This window comes from Anas platyrhynchos, chromosome 4 (genome assembly GCF_047663525.1).
Source record: "Anas platyrhynchos isolate ZD024472 breed Pekin duck chromosome 4, IASCAAS_PekinDuck_T2T, whole genome shotgun sequence".
NCBI lineage: Eukaryota > Metazoa > Chordata > Aves > Anseriformes > Anatidae > Anas > Anas platyrhynchos.
In genome coordinates, this window is record NC_092590.1 from 52,877,813 (window position 1) to 52,904,479 (window position 26,667).

A 26,667-nucleotide genomic window follows, 5' to 3' on the forward strand; every position below is an offset into this window, starting at 1 on the left:
GTCATTACTTCTCTGTTTTCTTTTGTGGAGAGCGGGAGAAAACGCGCTAGCTGCCCTGGTGTTACAGGAAGTACCAGATCGACTATTAGCGTATAAAAAGACCTGGCATGTAAAACCCATCGTATATCATTCTCAAATTATTCCTCATTATTCCATCTGTTGAAAATTGTACGAGTGGATAAAAGATAGTGAGAGCAAGAGGAGGGAAGAAAAGCAGTCACTGACATACATGTGCGTTGCAGCTTTTAACTTTTAAGGACAATATTGCCCTACATTATTTACAGAAGAGGCTTGATTTCTGAAGGAGAACAGGCATGCTTTAACCCAGCGTTGACTGTACTGTAAGGAATGACCAAAGCTGCTTTGCTGTTCATTCAGTCAGTGAATGCTCCAGCACAACGTGTGTGGACGTCACTCAAATCATTTGCTTCCACAAAAAGTGCCTGGCTTAGTCCCAGGTGATAGTAAAGCTGCAATCATCATGGGCACGCCGTGAGGTCCCTGCAAGGCAGTTGCTGTGGTGGCAATGCCCGTCAGCGGTGAGGCCACCGAAGAGGCTGGGACATGGTCCTGTTGTGACCCCGATGTTCGGGCAAGGCCTAGCAGGAGTCACTGGTGCTTCCTAGGAGATGTACGTGCTGTTCCTACTTCACGTGCTGCTCAGTCGGGCTGTGGATAGAAATGGTGCCCGTCCTCTCCCTGGCATGGCCGGAGGAGACAGAGCCTGGCAGTGTGCGTCGTGCTGACCGGGAGGGAAACCTACACCCTACAGGTAGGCCAACTCTACAAAACCTGTGCTCCTGCTGCTGTTTATAACATAGATCCATTGCAGTTATTTCTGTGGCTTTGGAGAATTAGGAATCAGGGTTCGTGTATGTGGACACAGTGATGATTTTGACGGTTCTGCCATGGTTATTTTTGTGCATTGGCTGGTGCTGGGATGCAGCAGGGCCCTCCCTGACACACATGCTGCCCCTAGGGTGGAACGGCTACAACAGACCTGGCTTCCCTAACCCAGCGGCAGGGCTTGCATTTCAGGGTGAGGAAATTTGGGTGCCTGTCCCTTCCCACCCTCCTTTACAGGAGCCGTTGCCATGGCGGGGAGGTGGCGGCAGGGGGTCGGCAGTGTGCAGGCCCCTGCTGCAAGGCCTCACCAGCAGCCCTCGCCCTGGCCCATGCGAGTGCCTTTTCTGCTCTAGTGCCTCTCTGGCTCACCCTGTGCCTGTTCTGTGGCACTGCCTGGCCTCATAGCCTTCCTGGGGCCCTGGGGGCAGCACCCATGTTGTCTCCTTGTGCCCCCAGAGCATTTTTCTCTTCAGTTGACCTCCCTATTTGTGGTAGTCCTGTCCCCTTCTCCCTCTGACTCCTATTTCAAATCAGAGAATCACGGAATGGTTTGGGTTGGAAGGAACCTTAAAGCCCACCCAGTTCCACTCCCTGCCCTGGGCAGGGACACCTCCCACCAGCCCAGGCTGCCCAAAGCCCCATCCAGCCTGGCCTTGAGCACTGCCAGGGATGGGGCACCCACAGCTTCTCTGGGCAGCCTGTGCCAGTGCCTCAGTCAGTCACACTCATGGTCTCCACTCTGTTCCTCCCATGAGAGGAATACTCTGACATTCTTAACATCTGAAATGTTATTAAGTCAAGGTGTTGTGGAAGGGAAAAATCTGGGCACAGCTTGAACGCATTAGCACAAGCTTCAATATTTGGCTACACCATCTTCCTTGTGTCCCCCTTGTTTGATTGACTGGGTATGGATCCCCAGCTCAGACCCGCAGATTGTTTCTGTGTCAGCAGTCCAGGGCAGAAATTATTATTGTAATAAAACCGTACTGTTATACTTGGTGTTCCCCCATGTTTATTTTTAAAGTGCCTCAAGGCCATTAATCACCAAATGAAGTACATCAGAACTCAGGTTGCGATGTTCCAATAATTCACATCAGGACTAAGTGTTTAGAGCTACGTGATCCGCCTTTCAAAAACGAGATGAAGAGATCTTTTGCCAGCCATCCCATTATAAACAGGCTTCTGGCCCATTTTCATGGAGGACTAATCCCGTAAACTGATTGTTGGTGGACATTTGTTGAGGCAGCTGTATGCCTGCAATTGGAAAGCCCTTATTGGTAGTGTACATTCAGATATTGCCTTGGCGAATTTTCGTTAGTAACTAAATGTTGCATGTGAGATACGTTTACCTGAGTTCAGATAGGAAACCCTTCTGCCTCAGGCACTGCTCCCTTCTCTTGCTGTTTGTGATCTTTTTCTTGAGTCGGAGTATTATCAGGATCATGATGAAAAAGCGTAATAAAATAAATGACCTGATGACTAATGCACGGCTCAGTCCAGAAGAGCCAGAATTAGCATCCTGTCCAGCCAGGCAGGGACAAGGGGTAAGATGGGGCTGCCTCGGAAGATGCAGAATTCAGCCTTAAAGGCCAAGTGGTGCCTCGTGCCACAGCCCTGGTTTTGTGGGGCTCCCCCAGGCTGACCGAGGGTGAGCGTGGGCGCGCTCTGTCATCCGTGGGCACGGGGCATCCACCACCCAAAATCAGCCAGGGGCAGGAGTCGAGGGGGGGCTGAAACACGAACTCAACGTGCTACAGGCACTTGTTGAGAAGAATGAGATGGATGCGGCGCACCGATAGCAGGATGTGCAAGAAGTGATAAATGGTGGTGGGTGGGGATGTGCGTACAGGCACTGGCCCAGGCCCAACTGCGTTTATAGGCTTCCGTTTCCCATTGAGGCTTGCAGCCCCCCTCTTAATTTCCTACGCAGGAACCTAACCAGCGTTAGGGTCATAAATCAAATGAGGTAGAGCACACGAATGTAGTCTTGTGCCTGTAAAATCTATTGTTGTTTTTTTTTTAAAAAAAAAGCAGATCAGAGTAAATGACACCAACCCTGTATTGTCCGACAGTACAGTTTAAATGTCAAAAAATACAGAAATAAATGTAATAATACCTACAGCATTGTTTGCTTTATGGAGTATTAACCTAATTGAAGAAAGACACCCCAAAGACAAATTATGTCTCTCTCCTGCCCAAGCTTTCTCCATATTAAAAGGGATGTCAATAATGAGTCCCTGTGGGAAAGATAGGAGTTAACAGCATCAATAACCTATCTCACATTACACAAAGAAATCTTTGCCCTCTGTTTTCACTTGTATTGCTGTGTCTAAGGCTGCTAGGTGTGGGCTGAGTGTTGTGTGAGAAGCTTTATAAACGTAGAATAAAAATGCTGCTCATTCCGCTGGCAAATTTTTACAGAATAATAAAAATGAACATCTGCAGGGCTGATCCAACACAGACTTCAGAACAGGTATGCTGTTACCTAAATTAAATCTCAAACTATCTACAAAGAAATCTCAGATGAATGGGAAGAAATAAATCTCAACCATAATGGTAATCTTGTAATACCTGTCCTAGATAATGTTGTATATGAATCCCATGAAAATAGGCTTGACACATTGAGTGTATGGACACTTTTAAAACAGTGATGAAGCAGAAATGTGATTTAATTACTTAAAGAATATTCTTGATGTTGAATCTGTGGTATTAGTAGGACTGCCATGTTGCTGCAGGTAAGGAAGATGTACTCTGGACTTTGTAGCCCTGTTGATTTGCCAGGAAGATGACTTGTGTCTTAGTCAATGAAATGTTTGACTTCTTTTTTGGGGTGCGTGAGCAGAATGCTGTTTATGAAGCATGGAGTGGTATTTCTTCCTGTGTGAGGTGCTGACCCTACGTGAAAGCGGTGGCTTTCTTCTGGGGTCTCAGCTTCAAAAATAATTTGGATAAATTGAAATGTTTAAAATGCTAAAAAAAATTGGTTGAATTTGGAAAATGGGCCCTACAGCAAAGGGTTGGTGCTCTGTATCCGAGGTGGAGCTGCTGGATGACTTTGCCACCATCTCTAACTATCTGTATGTGGAGCAGATTGCTAGTAAGAGCAAATAGCCTTTTTCATGGTCGTGGGGAAGAGCACAAGTAAACCCAAGGTTCACAAATGGAAGTGAGACGAGTCCAGAGGAGTAAGAGGGTGCAGGACTGGTGTTGGCCTGCATACTGTACTGCAGGCTGACTTCTGTGCTTTGGCTGCAGGTTGGCAGCGTTGTCACTGGTGTGCTGTGTTTAGCTGCTGGCTTGGATGTAGCAATGCCAGAAATGTCACCTGGAGCCATTGCAGGTCTCCAGTCCATGCTGCAGCCCCCAGGAGGACTCCCCTCGCCAGGGGTGCGGATGGAGACACCAACACTGCGCATTGTCAGCTGCTGCACAGACAAAGGGTTATTCTTTGTCTGTAGCCAAAATTAGCAAAAATTCACTTCTAGGACAGGCTAAATTAAAAAACAGTTTTACAGTAAAATCAAAGCTATCCAAAGATTGGATCTGCTGAAATCTTTCATTAACCTTTGTGTTTCTGTGCTGTTTCTAAGATGTGCCAACTTTTAAATGAGATGTAATTGCACTTTTTTTTTTTTTTTAAATTGACGTATATATATAGCTGAATATGAATATACATATATATATATATATATTTTTTTTTTCAGCTAAATAATTAATCAAATCTGCTGTGAGTTTGTGAGTAGTTTAATTTGTCTCCGGAAATGTAATATTCTTAAGTGTTTCTGCCATCTCTAACATCAGCCAAAAATGTCCAGCCTGTGGGTTATGTTCAGCTGCTTTGGGGTATGAGCGATTAGAGGGTAGGAAATAAATGGAAGTAGCTTTGGAAAATAATCTGACAAGAGCATGGAGCTGCAATGGGTTTAAGCTGCTGTAAGGCAGATTCAGATGAGATATGGACAGGGCAAGCAAAAAATAAAGGTACTGAAGCTTGGGACTAGCTGGTGTGGGGAGGCTGCGGAGGTCTCACAGAAAAGGCCAGGGGACATCTCCACGGCAGGAGATGCAGGTTTTGCTCTGGGGTGGCGTGGTGGGATGTGGTGGCCTCCTGGTACCTGAGCCTCTGATGCCTCATCCTCCTCCTCTGTGAGCTGCTGATGCCAAGCTGTGTTGGTGAAAGTTGGTGCAGGAGCACGCCCGCAGCCAAGCTGGCAGGGGCAGGAGAGGTTCTCAGCACAGCACTGAAGCCCGCGGCCAGAGCTTCCTGTGACTTTTATTAAGCTGGCATTTTGCACGGTGCTTGCCAAGCAGGCAGGACTGTTTGAAGGTCGGATGTTCAGAGGAAGGAACAAAGAGCCCCTGGACCTTTATTTCAGAGGAAAGAATTCAAGGAAAAAAGGAAACACCATTGGAATAAACACGTACAGAATGAGTAACTTATGAGTAACCTTTTGGATGGAGCTGCCTTTGCTCCATCCATGGTAATAACAGAAAACAAAATATTAGAAATGTAATTAATTTTAATGTATTAAAGTTATAAAAATCATTGCGCACACACACATTTTACATATAATTTCCAAACAAGCTGCTCATTTGTAGCTGCAGTAGTACATGGGGATTTGTACCTTACTGCCAGGGCTGCAGCAGTAACTCAGCATACACAGCACGAGCTCTTCATTAGGAACAAATCTCCACAGAGAACTGTGTTTCTACAACTGATAAGCACCCACAGGGCCTGTTTTCAGTTGTAGTTTCTTGACATGTTAGAGCAACAGTGCAGCAGCCCTCAGCAGGACAGGCCTTATGCCATGAGCAAACGATCTCTGCAGCCACATCGGCCCTGCTCACCCAGAGGACCCACAGCGAGAGCGACCCGCTGCTCTCCTACAGCAAGCTCTGATCACCAGGCACCAGGATTTCTGTGCAAGGACTTTCTGTTCTTCAGCTCTTAAACAGCCAAGGAGGTTTAGGTCTACACTGTCAGTGAGTAAAGTCTAGCAGGGCTATTTCAGACCCTGTGATATGGATGAAAGACAAAACAAAGGAGCAGTCCTTGCCCTAAAGCATAAAAACTACTCTACAAGACGGAACTGCCAGGGATGGTGGTGAAGTGGTCAGTCACAACATCTGGAATAGGCTGGCCTCTTTAAGAACAAGGGGTGAAGTGCAGGAGTGACTCTGAAATGTCTCTTTTCTGTGTTAGACGAAGTCAGACACCTGTATGAGAGGTGTGCTTTTCCTGCCCAGCTCTGCACTGCTTTGTCTTGCCTCAGACCAGAGCACTCCTGGGATAAATGCAGTTGGGATAAATTCACACAAGACCCCAAGAAGAGTTTTACCTAAGTGGAGGGCAATGGGGTGAGTTGAAACCCAACCATACCTAACTTTGGAGAGAAAGCTGCAGCAAAAGCAAGGACACCCTCTAGTGTTTGGAGAGTCCCGAGAACACAAAAACAAAAACAAACCAACCAAAGCAATATTTATGAGTTAAAAAGCACGAAAGACAGAAAAGTAGGTCTGAAAGCAGAGGGCATAAATGGTCTATAAACGTAATCCATCTGGGTTTTGACTTTTGAGATGAGGTTACTGGTAGACAGCTTTCAGCAATTTGCTTTGGTAATTAATGCTGTTTAATTATCTTCATAATTAGGAGCATGCAGGAAGTGGGAACGGGCTGATAAAAACAACCTGCTAATGAAAAAAAACCTTGGTTGGGGCACCAGCACAGGAGAACAGGGTTGGAGTGTTAGCACTGGGCTGAGGCAAGCACAGTGCCCATAAAGGCCACAGGTCCCGAGATCACAGATGAGAACGACTTTGTAATACGTTGGCTGTACAGCTGAGGTATTCAGCCCGGATTTAGGAGCTCTGATCTGAAGTGGCATCTCTGTCAAGGTAAGGAAAAATGAGGGCTAGAAGTCGGGAGGTGCTGCTATGGTGCAGCAAGCCCTGACCAGCAGGTTGTAAGTTATTTTGGCAGAGGCATCTTCCATTTCTCCTGCTGCCAGTGGTCCATAAGCTGTGATGGCTGGCGAGGTGCAAGCCTTGCACATCAGCCTGTGTCTCAGTGCCTTGGGCTCTTGCTAGCTCCTTCATTCAAGCTCTTACACCATGCAATATGCTTGTTATTTATCCTGGATTGCAACGTTTCACGTGGAGGCAAATGGCAGAGGTGAAAAGACCACCAGGTATCACTAACATCCCTGCTCTCTGTTCAGGAGAAAGTAGGCTGAATTTGCCAGACCTGAGCAGAGGATTATGCTGTACCAAAGCTGCTCTGCTCCTGGATGGAGCCAGGCTTGGGGGCTCTGCCATATGCACATCATTATGTCCCTCAGGATGCTCGTGTTCCTGAACGCAGCTTGGGCAATACCATCAGAGCTCAGTTCACCTAAGCCTGTGTGAATGGCAGCATAAATACATTAACTAAGTCTTTGTTGATTTTTTTTCCCACCTCCCCCCAGGAAGAAAAATTCTGCCGACCCTGACATTTACAGTAGACATTATCTGCTCTGTGACATTTGGTCTTATAAACTGAAGCTGGCCAAATTTCCATCCGTGACTTACCCCGCTGCCATAGCCAAGGTACGACATGAATCACCGACCCTTTTCTCCAAATAGCAGAGCACCTGCCCCCCTTTCGAGGTACATAGGCACAAGTGGCATTGATGAAGGGCTGAGCCCCAGGAACACACGGGCAGCGTGATCAGAAATTGTGGCAGAGCAGGGAACTGAAGGAGTGCCCTCTGTCCTAGTCTTGTGCCATAATGATTTTTTGTGATCCCGAGGCCAGGTGACAGCAGCGATGCCACACTGCTGCCGCTGACATCCAGGCACTTCTTGAAACGGAGGAGAATCAGGACAAAATTCTCCTTATTCAAGTCAGCTGAAGCAGTGGTAATGGTGGTTTTGTGTCTGCATTAGCCCTGGAGTGGATGGACAGAAACAACATAACCTTGCTGTAGGCTCTGCGGTTGGGTAAGTAAAGATAAATGGACAACCACAGAGCTGATAAATTAGAGGCTAAGGCAGGGACTGAGGAGCAGAGGGCTTGCCTGATGTCCTCTCACCCACTTTGTCCCGGAGACTCCAAATGGCAGCACTTGCTTCAGTTTCATTTCTGAAGGAGGATCATGAAGAGGATTTATCACAAGCTATGCCTGTCTTGCCAGTAATTTTCATTTGTACAGAGCTCTGCTTGCAGAACAAAGATTGTGTAGTAGATATTACAGCAGGGGACACCTTGTCTAGCCCACAGCCTGTCTGTCCGTGGCCAAGGAGCAGTGCCTGTGGAAAGCATTAAATGCACCTGGACATATTTTGTAATTCACTGTTTGCAGCAGGTGTGGATGAGGCACTATGCTAACAAACCATGGCTGTTAGGGAACCATTTGAGCCACCTGTGCCTTTAGTCCTGCTGAGATCTGGAACTTGGTTCAGTCACTCCAGTGGAGTTTTGTGTCCTGCTTAACATAGTCACAACTGAATTTACCATCTAACGTGGAGGACAGTGATGCACAGCACAACTGTGTGACACACCAGGGCTGAAAATACCATTAGAAAACAGTTCTAGGGCCAGTGAGCCCAATGTAACCTTTGCTCGTTTCAGTTTAGGGAGACTCTCTGAAGTGAAAGCATCTTTGCTATGCTGAAGGTCTATGTAAAACACGTGTACTCCACGGTGCCCACATCCCAGCCTCATTTTCCTGAAAGGAGACTGCAGACGGGCTACCTGTAGGTGTCAGTCTTGTACTAGAGAATGGCCACGGTTATTTTTTTTTTTTTTTTAAAGAAATCTCATCTCAGACTTGTTCTACTTAGTAAGTAAATAAAATACAAAATAGTGGACTACACTGGGATAAACAATTAACAGTGACCCTCACTGAATTTTGTTAAACGGATTTACCATTACATACACCCCACCCAGAATTAAAGCTCTTAACCATACTGATGCCTTGTGACACAGAGGTGTGTTCATATTAGGGAGACTGGTTTACCAAACCTGACAGCCGTGCTATTGCTACAGATCTGTTAAGTGGCATCTCTCCTGTAACGATCTCCATTTTAAGAGTTTGTGGAAAGCCTGTAGATTAGCTCTTCCAGTCATCTTACTCAAGGGGTTATATTTGTTTCCGAACTGTGAGGTTCAATGATTTCCAACCTACTGCAGTGGTAGAAGAGATGAGCAAAATCACTGTCATAAAAATTCAGAATATAGTTTTATATTCTGAATATATTCTGAAAATATGTATTTATATATAGTCATGTTACTTGAATTATGCGGTGTCCTTCCAGAGCAGAGGCCTCTGTGCACAAGTTCCTCAATGTACCCATGAAATCACAGATCTGACCCAAATGCAGTGTTGTACTCTCTTCATGAATTGCAGGCGGCAGTAGCTGATATTGGTAAGTATTGAAAAAATGAATGCAGTGCTTGAAAAACAGACTAACCAATAAAAAAAAAAAAAAAAAAAAAAAGCCCAAATCTGTTAAAACACCCTCTAGATGTGTAAAGGCTTTTATAAAGTTTGTTGTAAAAATAACGACCCAGGAAGTATTCTGTGGTAAGAATATTTTATATATATATTTTTACACTTTTAACACTTACAAAAACATTCAAACACAAAAAAAAAATTAAATAACTTTGGAAGCAGAACAAGTCTTTCTGCCTACATACATACAACAATTCCAAGCTGTTGGCACACAAAGTAATCCACATTCATAAAACCCTTACTACTATATCAAACATAAGTTAAGTAAATCATAGGCACTAGTTTATCAAATCCATATTTCCACACTTCTGCAGTAATCTCTAAACACAGAGCCCCATGATTTCCTGATATCAATAAACTGGTAATGCACAAAGGCTTTTAGTGAACAGATAGTCTGTTTCTTCAGGAAGTTGTTAGCTGTATTCCAGGGGGAGTAGAACGGCAGAGGAAAGAATGCTTACAGAACTGAAGCTGAACTTAGCCAAGTGATGAATTACTTAACTTAAGGAAACGTATTACAACAGTTTGATGCAGCCATGGTAAAACCCCAATATTGTCATCTAAACTGAATCGCAAAATTGAAAAGTCTGTTAAGCATTTGATAAAATCCACCAATTAAAATTCATCTTTTGTCAATGAAGACTGCAGCATTGCTTTATAAAAAGCTGAAATGTTAGAATTCAGGCTTTTATGGGAAGAGGTGCATTTGATCTCTTCTGCTCACTAGTTACATGATGCTGCCTAACTAACATCCGTTACCTGCACCAGCAAGTGACACGAGGCTACGTTAATGCCTAAGAGTGGTTTACTGCTGCCAGGTAGTTTCTTTACTTCTGCTGAAACCTTGCTGAATTACAGTATATTTGATACCCAGACTTCAAAGTCTCGACACAGATCTAGGTCTGGAGTGTGAAGTCACTCGTCAATCCAAAACATGCCTACAGCTGCTGGAGTAATTAGAGCTGCAAATCAGTCTTCACTCCTTCCTATTTGGCTTCTTCCAACTCAAGTAGTATTGCATGGCTTTTCATCCAGGAATATGCTAATGCTAGCCTAAAATTCAAGTGCCAGAATTTCAGGGTTAGTTATCCTCATGGTGGTGGGAATCAAAATACACCTGCAGTTCCAACCTCAGATACTAACGGGGCTGAAGGCTACCTACCGTCCAATCCAACCTGTAGTGTTTGTCAGTCATTGCACAAAGGATACCATTCACATTCTGTTACTTCATCAACTGTACACCCAAAATACTGAAAAAGCTTCAAACAAAATCCCTTCCATTTAACTAGTCCCACCCAATACAACTTTAGTTACAAAATTTTGCATGATGTCTTCCGGAACAGAAAACAATGGTTCAAATGGTAATTGTATGAATGAGTTGCTTTGAGCAAAATGTGAGTGTTAGAATAAGTCAGAGCCACTGGAGGAATTTAATAGCTTGTAAACAGACATAGCAGGTTTCATACTCTGTTACCAGTAACGTAAGATACACATATGTAAGGCAAAGTACATATTTAAACACACTTACATGGGCAATATCTTCTGTAAAAATATTTACAATTTAAAATAAACCAATTTAAGAAATGGATGAAAGTAAAAAAATAGGATACAGAAAACTCCCTCATACCATGGAACATCACCTAAATGAATATCATTTGGCATCAAGAGTCAACTCATTACCTTAAAATTTGTATGTTACAAGTGCATAGTTGTGTTTCCTTCTCCGTAACTACCAGCATTTACAGTTTTGTTCCAGGCTGCAAGCATAGTGGTATGGTATTCGAACAAAGCAACATTACTACTTGCTCTTTCCTTTTCAAGGAAACCTGCTATAAAAAAAAGTTTTCCCCAAATAGCGTGCCATGTGTTAAAAATGTGGCTACAATAGCAAAGGCCATCTTTCCTGAGCCAGAAACGTTAAGGTTAGAAAGATTGTACGGATGATACGAAGCCCTTTTGGCAATCAAACATATAAGAGCATGTAAAGCTGATAAATCAACGTTGGAAAGATGCAATCTATACTATTGTGTTTGTGTACGTCTGCTACATTCAAACCTTCAACGTTAATAAAAGCCATGGCTACTATTTACTGTTCTACCTAAGCCTCCAGAGTAACTTCTGATTCTTTCTGAAGGATGTACGTACCACTTTCCCCAACGAGAATCTCAAACAATTGTGAAAAGCAATGTTCTGTTAGCACTGTAGCAGTCTGCAATCAGAATACCCACTCTGATTAATGTGGTCTTGTTTTAATAGTACATATTCACCAATCATTTTGCTGATTTAAAACAGTTTAAAATGAAGTTTAGGACAATCTAAGTTGACTGTTATACTTGCTCTTTTTCAAGATGGGCATTTCTTTGGCATTCGTTAGGTTTTTGCCCAGACATTGGCCACTGTCATAAATGCTCAAATTGATATATTTTTAGCAAGCAAGCAAAAAAAAAACAAAAACGAAAACCAACAACAGAACTGAGAGCAATTTAATGTGGAAGTGATTGTATGATCACCAAACATCTGATGTTAGATGTCATTAAAGTGCTGCTTTATAATCTCTGCCAGTTTGTGCTAATTAGAGACAGAGAGGTCTGGAATTTTTACAAATCCCAAAAGTCACATCTGAACAGTCTGTATAATCGAGCTGTCTGTTAGTCTGGTGAGGAAGCATCCATGAGCACTGGAACTTTGCATTACACTTTGCAGTTCAATAGCAGCCGTCTTTCCAACTTTCGTCTTTCATGTTACCATAGGTTTTAGGAGTGGGTAATGATCTAAAATAAAACGAGATATCTTTTAGCTTCATACAAAACTGCTGAAGTCTCCATCTATAATACATAAGAACTTAAACATTTTGTAAATAAAATACACACTTTGTTCATTTGCTCCTCTGCAATAGTTTACTTAACATAAACCCCAACGTATTTTCAGTTTATGTGTTATGTCTTGACAATTACCACATCAGAAAAACACATGCATAACAAGACAGAAAACTTTACTGTTTGATTTCCTGCTATTTAAAAATTGACAATTTTTTCAGTGATGTATAAACAGGGAAATCCTCATTTAGAATATCACAGTATTACATTTTGCTTACATCAAAATTTTGAAGTTCACAGATACTTCGTTACTGCATTGCCTATAGATACGGTACGCTGTACACCTAAACTTTCAAAACAACAGCTGCGTAATAAGTGAAACACTTCTAAGACCAGTTGTGATTTGGACAACCACACTTTGCACATTATGAATTTCCTGTCAAAAACAACTGCTGTTTATTACATGAAGTTTCACACTGCTGACAGAGTGCAAAGCAGTCAATATTGTGAGAGTCACTTGTTGTTCCCCTGCCCAACACTTACTTCAGAACACAATTCTCCCACTTTGCTATTTACGGCTGTTTCATCTTTTCTTTAATACTGGAGACCAAGTGTTTATCCTTTCTGTTTCAGGGGATTCTCAATATTCCTCATGGATGACTGCTTCCTTACATCGGATGGCTTCCACTTGACACCTCCAGTGACAATGCATGTTAGCATGGCATTACGAGCCATTCTAAGTGCACCACTTCCTTCTATTCTCCTGAAGACAAACTGTCTGTGTAGACTTTCCAGCTAACAAGTAGCTTCTCCTGTAGTTGCTTTTCAAAACTCTGATATTAAGCAACTTCTACAGCTGGGTTCTAGCACAGAGGTTATGTTTGAGGTGGAAACTCTCTTGTGTCCTGTGTCTTAACTGCCTTGATATTTATGGTAAATTTAGAATATGCTATGGATGCCCCTTCTGTCCTTAACATGTCTTCCTTCCCAAAGTTTCTAGCTACCCAAGGAGAGAAACAGTTCAACTGTGGTGTCATTGCTTGACAAATGAATTGCGAGAACTTCAACAATTCTGACTTCAGGATGTGTCACTCAGTAGTAAAAGTGGATTTTCACTTGCCAGCTACATTTTGCTGATTTTTTTTACCACAAGGACAATTGCTTATTGCCTTCTCAGCCCAGACTATGACACTTATGTACTTTGTTTGGTATCTTTTGTTATTCATTTCAGCTTCACTCCTTCATCTTTACACTTTAATTCAAGTCTTTTTCTCTCAGTTTTGCTTCAAATCTATTTTGGAAAGACATGTAAATGGTCCACAAGGGGGGCTCCATTTCCATCATTTCTAAAGACCCTGAGACCAAAGTAAGAACGGCAGAAGGACCAGCAGACATACACAACGTACCAAGTACAACACGAAAACTTCACATTAAGACTGCCTTTTACATACTCACCTGCGAACAGGCTGTGCAAGTTTGCTGCGAGGCACTGGGATGCCCCCTGCAGAAGGGGCACTGGGTCTGGGTAAACCACTCCTCATCCCTGCTGTCCCTGCCGGTCTGGTAAGAGTCGTGCTGTTAATACTGCTGGCAGGGCTTGGCAAGCCTGAACTCTGAGCCCCAAGAGGCCCTGGTGAAGAACTGCTGTGCGTCAGCTGCGTGGCTTCTGGAGAAGCAACAGAACTGGGTCCATGGTTACTAAATGCTTTCACCGGTTGTCGGAGAGCTAGGGGAGATGGTGCTGCAGGGGAGCGGAATTTACTTGAAGAAGGTACTGGAAAATAAAATACAGAAGTTACTTTCAAGCTTAACTTACGGTATAACTGAAATTAAAAACAGGGAATGATTTTATGTGCAAATTCAAACAATATGGAATGTGTAATGGAGTACAGCCAATCAAGCAGCAATGAGAAACAGGAATTCAGATGTCCTCTTTGTCATGTGTTTTTGATATCGTAATTCTAACGCTCCATTTACCTACTATGAACATTTATCTGGATTTATAAGTAATGCTAAGGCTTTAACCATTATAACCACTGAATCAAAAGAAATAGAGGTGAATGTGTTTGTTAATAAGAAATTTAGCTGCTTCAGAAATGTGTACTTAATTTCCATCCCTAAAACAACACATTCAAGAATAGAGGATTCTAATGGCACATTTCTGTGCATATTTCTGCTTCATCAATTGCAACGATGAAGCTCAGAGAGTAGGGCATCTTTTATGCTCTTCTTGACCAGGTCCACTGCATTGGGATTCACCTCACGATATGGTCAAGTTCAAGCTTTACTGTCCAAAGGCAGAAAAAAGATACGGTCAGTCAACTCCCCAAATCAAAGAGACTAAGATGCAGCTACGGAACGTGTATCAGACAACTGTGACAACTTATAGCCTTCCTCTTCTTATAAACATTATCTGAATTATCCGTAGAACTAATAGCTGAATTCAAATACTTTGTGTCTGAGTTACTATGTAAAATGCAAGTCTTTACCAAGTCCTTCCTGGGAAAGGTTAAGTAAGCCAGTAAAAACCCATTTATAGGCTTAGACCTCCTAGAGGGCAAACTAGACGGTCTGTGCAAGCCCTTCACACAAGGTGCACACACAAACGTATGCCACTGATATTTTATTCTTGTACAACCTATATTTCACTCCATCAATAGCAAGAGTTCTTACTTATTATAAACATAGAAATTACTTATGAATTTTAATAGACAGCTGGCAATGAATGACAATTGATCCTCACAGTGAAATACTGACTGCGAGAATATTCAAGTCCTTTGGTAGCGCCAAATCTTCAGCGCAGTTCTTTATGAGCATCCAAAATATTTTCAAAATAAGCAAAAATTATCAATAAACAGAATACTTGAATCTAATATAATACTAATCCATCTTCTTAATGGAATTTCACCAGCTTTTCAAGCTGATTAGGGTTTTGGTGGAATTCAGTAACAGCTGGACAATCAAATCTATCAGGAAAAGAAAACAAAACCACATTTACATTGTGACCTCGCATGAACTATTTTTTCTTCTACTAAATAAACTTCTTTACACAGAGACAAAGCTGATTTCCTCTTTGACAGATGTTGTACATAAAGAAGATGGTCCTTCACATGGCATTTACTATCATTTTACTAAACAGATCTACTAAGAACAAGAGGAGTTAGAGAAAAATAGACTAGTGACTAGCGTCAAGAACACAAATCCTAAATGGGGTACAGAGGAAGTAGTATTAGCAGGTTGTATTTTGAAGCTATCCCTGATAGGGGATGTCCAGGAAGATTAATATGTGCCTCATTATAGATGTGAATTGGATTCGATTCCTTACTGGATTATCCAAGAGGGCTTTTCCACTGACAGCAAAATCAAACAGCGTGAAGCCGCCCATGGGAAAAGCTGACAAAAAAGGTGGTAGAGATGTCAACAGTACATGACAATTGGTAAGTAGCAAGGAGAATACATAAAAACCCTTAACACAAAAACCTTGGTGTCAAGACAGATGGTGGGTTACGGAAAGTGCTGCCATCAGAATGACTGGACAAGAACGGCAGCAAAGTACTCCTAGGACTAAGACGGATGACATATTAGGAATTTTTTGTAAATGTGAAATTTCCTGTAACACTGGTGTGTGTAATCAAATCTGCAATTTCCAAGTGATTCAACAGTCTAAACACAGGGAGCTTTTATCACTAATTTTCTCATCACCATACTTGCTGGAATACAAATCCTGCACCATGCTAGCAACTGACCTGCTGAACAATGCCAGCCTGTAAAAACTGAATTCAGCTTTTGGGCCTGCTAATGAGAGTTCAGGCACTAACCTTCACCATGGGGAATAGGTTCAAGGTATGAAATGCAAGTAATGAAAACCTGAAACTGAAGAAAGTTCGTCACTTTTCCAATTAAAGCAAGTATCCAGCAAATTAGTTCTCTTGTTCCCCAGTGTTGACCATATTTTACCATGCTTCCAACTTGAGCTGTCAGTTCATGTTTCCTGTCAGCACAAGCATTGCAGGCATTGCTGAGAGCTGTATTCATCCTTTTACATAAAGGAATTAATTGTCTCCCAATGTGCAGTGATCTCCAAAGCAGTCTACATGATGCAATCATTGGCAAATTGCCTAATAATTGCTCTGCATGTGAAATCTTTTTTCTTGGAGCAGTTTTGGATATTTAATAAAACATGATTTGGCCTATTTGTAAGAGAGGATTAAAAAGAGTGAGGTACTGCCTTAGTCAAATCCATTTGATGTTGCATAGCCATCTACAGTATTGAACTGGTAGATGTTTAATAGAAACATGTAAGGGTAGTGTTTAACAACACTACACCACTCCATCCCCTTAGAAACTAAACAACTAACTAGAACCAACTACAAGTAAAACCTGTGGCAATAATACAAACTCAGTGGCACCGTGCAGTCACGACAGTTGGATTTCCCACCCTCTCATGATTCTGTCCTTGATTGCAGGCAGGGAGCAAGTGATCCCCACCTGACAAAGTTGGATGCTGTGAGGCTACAATTATCTGGATTGCACCACAACCTGAAACCAGAATCAATTCAGGTGCAGCTGTTTAATAGTAACCGTTGTTATGAAATGATTCAGACTGGAGACAAAATTGCTGCTCATAGTAATCTAGTCTTTTGAAGTTGTTTCATTTCTGAACAATGCTTCAATAATCCCAAGAATCTCGTGCTTAGATGAGAAACACAAAAATCAACGTATCAAGGGCTATAAAACAGCAAATAGCTGAAAAGACCACGTTGGGTCCTCATTTTCAGTGACTCATGACAAGCTGGAACATGTAACTGACAGTGGAATGGGTTCTGTTCCTCCCTCTTTAAGGTAAAATAAATTCTTGAAAATAGTATAAACTCAAAGACAAGTAAATTTATGTACATTTCAACAGCTCCAGACTGGGCCATCAACACTATAAGTGTTCAAGATAACCAGCTGACAGCAAAGGCATGGCCAACTGGAAAGACAGTGCAAAAAGATTTGTGAAGGAATCAAGATGATGGTCATGTGCCAAAGCAGAACACTGAGACAAATTTTCTGCATTTGGTAAGAAATGTCGTGAAGACAGTTAGAAACCTCCTATAAGCCACGTGAATCTGTTTCAAAGTCATTATACTTTGTTATTTCAGCGGAAGACAGGACAATAAGACTTTCTGCATGGAATGAAGTTGACTCCAAGAAGTTAGCATTATTAAAGCACTGAAAGGTGTTTTGTTATCCACCTTCAGTATGTGCATGAAGGATTCTCACTATTTTTAAGAGATTCTAACTATATATATATATATTAAATGAATTGGTCCCAAATGAAGTATTTTTAAAATGAAATCATCTAAGCTAGTAATAGGCAACAGGACCAACTACAGTTGAAACCAAACCCATGATCTTGCTTTTATCTTGGCAGTGAAATTGAGGGATTGTCACATACGATGCTGCCAGCATTAATTACAAACGTTAAAACTTGTTAAAACTTGTCTAACTGAATCGTGTACTCTTCTCAAAAATAAGTCAACTTGAGCCATTAGCAAACTGGGATATTATATACAAAAGACTCCAATTCCTTAAGAGAAAAAAAACAAAACACTAAATTATTGCACGTTGGGGATAATCACCCAGTTTTGAGAGGAAAAGAGAAGGCACAAGCACGTGTGCATGGGGGCACTAAACTAAAGTTGACATCATATGTTCAAGGATGAAATCGCTAACATTTGTTTCCAGTGCAAAGTAAAGGATGGTATTTTCATTTGCCTGAATATTGTTTCAGAATCAAAACAGATTTTTTGCAAGTTGTTTTTCTTACAACTTTATGTTACAACAACAAAACAACCCCATCCGAATGTAGCCCCTGTGCATATGGATTCAGAAGTCTATTTTTCTAATCCAGATTTACTGATTAATGCTAAAAGTCACCAATCCTTGGATTTTATCCACAGAGTTTTTTCTTTCCCTACATGATCCAGGGATGTATTTTTAATGTTTTGACCCAAAAGTTAGATACTTTGATACAGCAAGATCCACTAGTTAATCTTAACATGCAACAGCAACTTTATTAATCTAGAATGTGTGAGATTCAATGCAGGTGAACAGTTATCTGAGATTTGCTGGAGCTTGATAAGAGGCTGTAAGTTAATTACCTCCTTTTGTAGATGGAGTTTGAAGAAACTGTTTGGTTTTGAAGGCAGCACGAGGCAAATTTTTCTGCCTTTGCAGAGCTGTTGAAAGACAAGAAGTGTTATATTTGTCTAAGATAAGAAAACTAAATTTACTGGGAATTTCAGAATGGCATCCACTTGTGAAGCATCAAGGAACAGAGTGAGTAAAACACTCAAAAAGCTGTTATGACTCTGGAAGTGATGCTTTGCTTTTAAATGGTGCTTGCTCTTAATGGCAAAGAGTTACAGAGGAGCGTGTCAGAAATTTTGCAGTGCAAAATGCGCAGATTCTGTAAGAGTAAAGCTTCTTGCAGGGCAAAAAGCCCAGAAAGGCCAAAAAAAAAAATAAAAAAAAAATTACACCAAAGGGAGGACAAGCCACCTAGCAAACATGCTACAGCAATATGAGTGCAAGATTAGATTAAAAAAGATGAAAATTAAAGTGTCATTCTTGATCTAGCAAGATTAAACTTTTCATTTTAAAGTAGTTTTCCAAAAACACCTAACACTATACAAAAACAGATCTTGTCATGAACATGATTGTATCAAACAGCTATAGCAAACATAAGCCATTTGGAGAGATGTCTGCCATTTTTTTTATCTAATGGTGCACAAGAGAACTCAAACTTGAAGACATAAAACTGAGAATCAGCAGCTGCCAACATGTGGACAATGTGCCAAAATGCTTTCATTGCTGCTACATCCTGTCTTTTTTCTAGTAATGCTCAAGGTCCAATACTGCCTTGAAACATCCTCACTACCTACCAGTTACCAAGAGAGAAGCCAATGTTCCACGAGCCGCAGAATCTTGGCAAAGAGAGAACTATTACTGCCAGAAGGAATGCATCGATTCAGCGTATTTTCACTGCAGCACATTTAAGGAGGGAAAAAGGAAAGTAGTCAATGAGACAGAGCTGTGCCTACACAAAGGCTTGTTAAAATTATAATGTATGAAGAAATCACCTCTGCTCATCTCAGTGTACAGAGGTTTTTTTTGCTTGTTTGTTTTGTTTTTTAACTGATTACACTAATAAGGCTTATTTCTGTAGTGGAAGGGAAGAGAGATAGGGGAACAGCTGTGCACGAAGACCCTAACTCTGAGCAAGGAAGCTCAGTACTCCCATCACCAACTGGTGAATAATGCTATAAAGAAGGCGGGAGAAGGAACACATAGAATCCTAGTAATGTTAATTAACTTTCTTTTCTAAACTTGGTAATTTATAATAATTGCCACCACCCTACCTATCCTTCAGTCAGTATTGCAAAATTTGCAATATTTTGTGAGCTATAAAAGAATTTCATTGTGTTTTACTTTCATTCTGAAAATCTGACTAAGTGGTCTATTCATGTTGATCCTAATAACTAAAACCTGTCGTTTTCAACAAACAGCAAAAAGGAATAAACATGTCTATAAACATGATAAAATGCTGCCCGTGGCTATTAAGAAGAAAAAATCATTCAACTAACTAGAATCTAATGAAACAAAGCAAGAAGCAATAGCCAGCTCTCATTCAACTTCTGGCACTTGCTCTTGTCGTAAACTTTTTTTTTTTAAGGCTTACCCATAAGCAGCCAATTAAACGCAGTGAGATGTTTAAAAATGACACTTCCGAGACTTGTTTTCTTAAAGGAATTTAGTAAAGCTGACCACTGGCCAGGGTGTTTCTGTCCACAAGTATTCCGTAATACCATTTTTTTTTACTGAATCAGTGTTTTTGTTCACCACACAAAATGAAGAACAGCTTCTTCCTTCAATATTTATGATCTTGAATTTAGTTTCTCCTGAAGTCATTCAACTGGATTTAAATATGGCACTAAGTTCCTTCCCCCGTCATTATTTACACTCCTTGCAAGTCAGAGATGCGGGATGATATGGAAAGAATTTAAAATATATATATATATAAAATTCCTTCCTTCTGAATGGAGACGCCAGGAAAGCCCTCAACAGCTAAACAATTACGAGCACTACACCACCAAAAACAACTTCAGGCAGGGCAGTTTGAGTAATGCTGCGGAAACATGCAGTTTGAGATAAGCATGGAGTGCATGTTCATCCACACTATTTGCTGCTCTTGAACTGCTCTGTATGCTACTACATTACCTGTCACAAATGGTGCAAGCTGAATATACGTAGTTATGTTTATTTCTGATTAACTGAGCTGGAATACTTGGTTTCCTTAAAGCAATCACTTTCTTCTTTTGTTCTGAATGTGCCAAGCAGCTGGATCTTGGCAGGCAGATCACAATGAGTTTACTAATAATTTGTACAATCTACAGTTTAGCTCTTTGAAAAAGCATTATATTTAACTCTCCTTTAAGATTTCACATCCCTACGTTAATAAGTGCTAGTTAAGTACAGAAGTATCATGAACACACAATCCACAACAGAGCACGTAGCTCCTACATGGAAGCCACCTTTTAAGTTCGATAGCTTTGCACAATCTATGTGGTGTAGTACCTAAATGTGAGACTTCTGCAATCTGTAACACATTAAAGTCTAAAAGATACCTGTTCCTTAGAGAATGCAAACATTAACTTATCTTCCAGTGTTTTAAGATGAAAAATATTTATCAGCTTTCATATTCAAAAATCCTTTCTGCATAACAGCACGGTGAAACAGATGTGAAGGAAGATTCTAATAGTTAAAAACGAGTATGTAATTCACTCAGTCAATCCCTTTTCAAAGAGAATTTGGATTTTTCACTAAATCACAGCTAAAACTCGTAATACCAAATGTTTTCACCTTTTACAATTGTACGTACTATAATATCTTTCCTCTACTCTTTAATCAGGCATATACAATTTGCCTATGTAACCATAACAGGAATTGTTATACAGAAACTTACTGGATTCCTAACTCATTTTTGAGTGCCAGCAACCATAGCAAGTTCAGTTTTGCAGCCACAGCAAATGTGCAAGTAAATTATGAACAGCAGATCTTTGACAAAGAGAAAAGTAGTGACCTCAGGTGGCAAGCCAGCATCCTTGCAAAGGTAAGCTCATGCAAAACTAGCAGGTATGAAGAAGCTTTGAATCCCAAGACCCAGAAGTCATTGCCAAGGGAAAACAAAAAATTGCTGCAATATAACAGTGCTTTGTGCAAGGTGACAAAATATAAAACCAATAAAACAAAAAGTATACAATAAAAAGACACAATTCTGTATTTTTTTAATACAATGTACAATTTTGAGGAAATTTTTTTAATCCAGGCTAAGCAAAGATACTTACTCATTGACTTCATACACAAACCGTTTTACGATTGTCAATAGCAAGACTCTGACAAACATCTGTAAGAGCAGGGAAACTGTAAAAGCTAGAAATCTGCGCTTTATTAACGATACTTAACTTACATTGAAGTGTAAGTTGGTCTAGATTGGTTCATATCTGGGGAAAGATTCCCATAAAAAGCAAACCAATTTACCTAATAGTTTCCATGATTCTCAATCCATCCAGCAGTTGGAAAAAAAATATATATGTATAAAACATAAGTCACACACTCCTGCAATGAAGTAACTCAATTAATACTGAATATTGAGACTTCTGCTGTCTGATCTTTCCATAAAGCTTCACTATGAAGATACTTTTAATTTTGGAAATAGCTTTATGACCATCTAAGCTACCCTCTTTGCTTTCCTCTTCCAAGTTTGCTCAATTTTAAAACACCAAATACAACCTGTGCAGATTTGGCTATAGTATCACACACTTGGGACACACAACCCTTACATCCAGTCAGAGACACTGCAAAGATAGAAATCTTGTAGTCTTTGGCAAGATCTGTATTCCTTATTCTGTACTTAACTGTATTTGATTGTATTAGTCCACTGTTTAGAAAGGACTAGTTAAACAGGCCAATTGGTACACCAGTATGCATTTACTGTTCAATAGGTAAAAATAAAATTAGTTTCATTCACAGATAATATCTTACATTACCTGCCAAATATTTAGATTACTGATGAACTTTCATAGTTCAAAGCTCTACAAATAATGATATTCATAAAGTGTTCTTCCTTTGAAAATGTCACACAGTCTTATTCATTTTGAAACTTGTTTTAAAATAAAATGGTCAGGAAACATTTAAACAACAGGAACTGTCAATATTGACATACAAAGAAGCACTGAATATTTAAGTTTCATTTGCTTTGGCTTCTTTAAGGTCACCATTGCTAGGAGCCTTGAGAGATTAGCAGCATTCTCATATTAGCAGTTGAATTTCAGACAAACTAGCAGGCACTAACCCAGCACTGGGCTAATTTGTTTCACAGGTTGCAGGTTCATCCAAACCTTTACTGAGAAACACTGCCACTTGAAAAAAAAATAAAATCTGCATCTGAACACAGAATTGTCAGGTGACAGAACAGAAGAAGAAAAACTGCAAATGAGAGTTAAAATTGCATGAATGATTTCAGATCGGGTTTCACTAATTAAAAATAGCAAAACCCAACCTAGATAAGTGTTTTGGTAGCCTGATACATTTTTGTGGTCTGAAAATAAATTTCAGCAGTATAGGGCATTATACCTTCTGTTAATCACAGAAAATAAATGGTTTCTGAAATGTCTAACACCACTATGTTTACATTCTTTATAGTGCATTTGCATATGCTTTTAGGACAGTACAAATGATACTTTATATCTCTATAATTAGAGACCAAACATCCCTTGAATATACTCAGTACCTGATTTCTTTTATCAAAAAAAGAAATTTCCAGACAAATGTGATCAAAATTAAAATTAGCATTGCCAGTGTGGCATGCAGTGTTTCTCTGTGCCATGACACCGGAAAACAGCTCAGTACCACCACTCAATTCTAACATATACACTGCAATGTCACAAAAGTACTTACTGGCTGAGGCTTGAGGTTGAATGCGAGGTATTCCTCCATTTGGCACTTGGAAGTTTGAGTCACTTCTGCTGTTTTTCACAGACTCAGCTTGGATATTAGATGTCCTGGACAGGTTTGGAAGACTACGCCTTAGTTTTTCTGTATGAAACAACACAACGATATCATGATATGTAGTCAAATGCTGGACAAAGTCCAAGCTCTTAACCAATAGCTGAAACCAAAAATCTAAGTGACACAAACAGGTATATAAACTATGGTGCAATTTAAATGCCTATTTTGTTACATTATAGTTCTTTAGATGCATCATATACAAAACATACAAAACATTTATATAAAAAAAGGAAGAAGGAACAGTTCTCACTTGTGGTGAAAATAAATCAGTCATGGCATGTTCTGAAATCGAAGCATGTCTACATTATAATTCCCTGGGTTTTGTTCTACCATTACAGCAATTCAACAGAGAAACCTAGCTTGCAGTTTGGCATACTTCCCAAAGTCTTCATCCATAAAGTTATAATATACTATGCTTGCCTGAAGATTAAAAACATACCGTAATTTATCACTCAACGTTTGGGACTACCCAGCCTCATAATAGCATATTATACAACAAATAACTGACATGCACTTGGAAAGAAACTGTCAACACACAACATTCAAAATTAAAGAAATATTATGCTTCTTCTTTCACATCTCATTTGACTGTCTGTTCAGCTAGTACTGGTTCTTTAAGGATCTTCTACAATTGGTACCACGTGTCACAGAATACACAAAGATGCCATTAAATTTCTCCCAAGTCTAATGACGTTCTGCTATGTCCAACCCACGCAGAGCTGGGCTGATGACACAGGTCAGGACAGAGGAGTGCAGACGACAAGGCACGATGGATGGCCAACCTGCTGATGAAGGGGGGATGCAGGGAAGAAGTACTCTAACCATGCACAAGCACTAAAGATGAAAACAAAAGTATGCATCTTCATAGGCTGAATACTCCTACAGATGTACTTCCTTCACTTAGAAATTTGCACTGGTTTGCATTGCAGTTGGTGCATCTTGAACATCTAAACCTCCCTCTAACCAGTCTAGAGCAGAAAAAAAAAATCCCAAACAACTTTTTTAGGCTGCTGGTCTATCCACTCTGAATATCCAAGCAACATCCAACAGCACAAAAAACACTCCAAGAGTTCCTTGGAAGTGTTTCAGAAACACGTGATCACGCTCTATTTTCATCCCTCTGATACGTGGGACGCCAGTTTTTGGTACCTTGCCTCTAATGGAATATTTTTCTTGTAGCTCATCTAGCATGCATTAAGACTTTCACAAAGCCCTAGAAAAGAACAGGAAAGGAATTCTCAACTAAGCTGCAACATAGTTTACTAACTTTTGTGTTGACTGATTTCCTATATACCTAAAATTTTCTCAAGCTACTATTACTAGATGAGATTTCTGTCGGCCCTTCCAAAGATATTCTTAAGCAGCTAATTAAATTTGCAGGATCATCTTCCCCAAAAGCTCTAGCCAAGCACACTTAATTTCCTAATTAAAAATTTACTATTTCTTGTCAGTGGAATTCTGTAAATGGCATAGATCTCTGCTGTATCAGTGGGGAAAAAATAGAAAATAAACTGTTTACAAATACTTTCTACATCATCTCTACATCAGACACTCTACATCCAGCTTACCTTAAAGAGGCATAAATAAGGTGAATTCTTAATATCTAAATTAATATTATTTCTGAATTGAAGACTTTATTTGCCAGATAATCACATTTCTTAAAATGGGAAAATGATTAGATAGATTAAGGTTAGGTATAGTCTAATTGTGTCATGTTTCCTGCAAGTTTTATTTTTCTTACGTGGCAGTTTGCACAGCTTTGAAATATTTAAAATATCTAACAAAGACAGTACTATTTTTAAGACCATGTTTATGCTCAAAATGCTCACAGTCCTACACTGTCAGAAGAAAGCATTCAGCTATCTCACAGGCTAAGGGCATGTATAAATTGCAATGTTACCCTTATCTTTGCAGTTACTCTCTCTGTGTTTTATCCTGTCATGCGCAAGGCCTAAACCTCCTGGTGAATGATCATTTCCCTTGTGTTTTGCTTTATTTTAGTGCATTTTCCTGCCACAGATAGAATTCAGTCACCACAAAGCTTGATTACACTGAGTGACTGGATAACATCTAAAATACATGTAAATACAAGCCTATCAACTCATCTGACTATTAAGAGTTACCCAGCAAAATTTAAGCTTTGCTTGCTATGCTTTTTCTTAAACAACTCTGAGATTAAACCATGGTATTATGCAGGCATATAGTTGACCAAAATCCTTTACAGGAACTACACAACTACTTTAACTAATTGTGTAATGAATTTGAGACAGAACTTATTACCTTCACTTTTGACATTACTAGTCTGCAAATCTGTAGGATGGCCTTGAAGTGAAAGACGAGGTTGCTGTAAACGGCTAATCATAGGCTGGGGCGACACTCTACTGTACTCTATACTTCGAGCAGGCGATCGGGAACGAGGTGAATTCCTTGGAGATTGTTTTGGTGATGGCCATGGAGAGCTACGAGGTGATGGTGAGAACCTGTTAACAGCAGGGTGCACCGCGTGATGCATGCCATCTTCTTCATCTTCTAAACTCTGTGCATCAAGCTCCTGATCACTGAGTGTGCCTCGCCTCGTAGAATTGCAAGAAGAACCAGAACTACGCCGCGAAGCAGTTGCTGCATACTCTTGCCGGAGGCCTGGCAACAATGAGAACATTGTTTACTTTTTGTCTGCCCACAAATGGTTCAGACTAGAGACAGCACATACAGATATCTGCCCAGAGCTCAAACTTATATTCAGCTCATCTTCCCTCTTTTTATTTGAGACACAAAATTGATTCCAGATTAGTATCAAATGAAGTTATCTAATAGCCTATAATCTCTTGAAATAAGTAGGTGAGCTCATCCCCTTTCCTACTGCAGCAACCATCAGTATAGTTTACTGTCTACTTGTTCGTCTCCTATCCCAGGCTGGAAACTCACAACACAGGACACATCTTAATTTTGGTATCAGGTAACATCCTAGAACAACTGCACTGAAAGGCTTCTTGCAATGTGTTAGGAAATGTAACAAAGCAGCTACATGACAAACTCCCCCTAGACAAAACAGAGTTCAGTTAGCCAGTGGCCTCCAAAGTTGTGTGCACACACCTCGGGGGTACAGAAAACAACCCACTATAGTGAAGGAAAAAAATCATTTTTTGTAACATTAATAAATAAAATAATATTTTTAATTAGTGTTTGCATCATCTTTATCCCATCGTTTTTTAATGTATATTTTTGTCTACATTTTATAATGTACATAATATACGACTGTGCATCTATATAATTTATGAATTAATACATATACATGGGGGGTGCTCAAGAATTTTACTGATAGGGGTGTGCAATAAAAATGTTTGGAGACCACTGAGTTAGACAACCAAAATTACTACCACTTTCTACACTGTCAGAGA

General features: G+C 40.3%; 1 protein-coding gene and 1 long non-coding RNA gene across 3 annotated transcripts in view; one reads left to right on the forward strand and one right to left on the reverse strand.

Annotated features, from left to right (window-relative positions):
• The first annotated feature begins 6,508 nt into the window (after positions 1-6,508).
• On the forward strand, positions 6,509-8,631 carry LOC113843608 (uncharacterized). Its single transcript, XR_003497186.3, has 2 exons — positions 6,509-6,741; positions 7,311-8,631. It is a non-coding gene; the product is annotated as an uncharacterized lncRNA (long non-coding RNA).
• A 770-nt stretch (positions 8,632-9,401) lies between these two features.
• The window catches only part of SLAIN2 (SLAIN motif family member 2), a 36,377-nt gene continuing 19,111 nt past the window's right edge, over positions 9,402-26,667 (reverse strand). The window contains exons 5-9 of one of the 2 annotated variants that reach the window (XM_072037632.1): positions 25,550-25,909; positions 23,159-23,296; positions 18,301-18,378; positions 13,610-13,928; positions 9,402-12,109 (exon numbers count right to left, since the gene is read on the reverse strand). In XM_072037632.1, coding sequence (XP_071893733.1) covers positions 12,043-12,109; positions 13,610-13,928; positions 18,301-18,378; positions 23,159-23,296; positions 25,550-25,909 — 962 coding nt within the window. In that variant the 3' untranslated portion in view covers positions 9,402-12,042. The remainder of the gene's footprint in view (positions 12,110-13,609; positions 13,929-18,300; positions 18,379-23,158; positions 23,297-25,549; positions 25,910-26,667) is intronic. The other variant, XM_038178255.2, reaches the window with a different exon arrangement.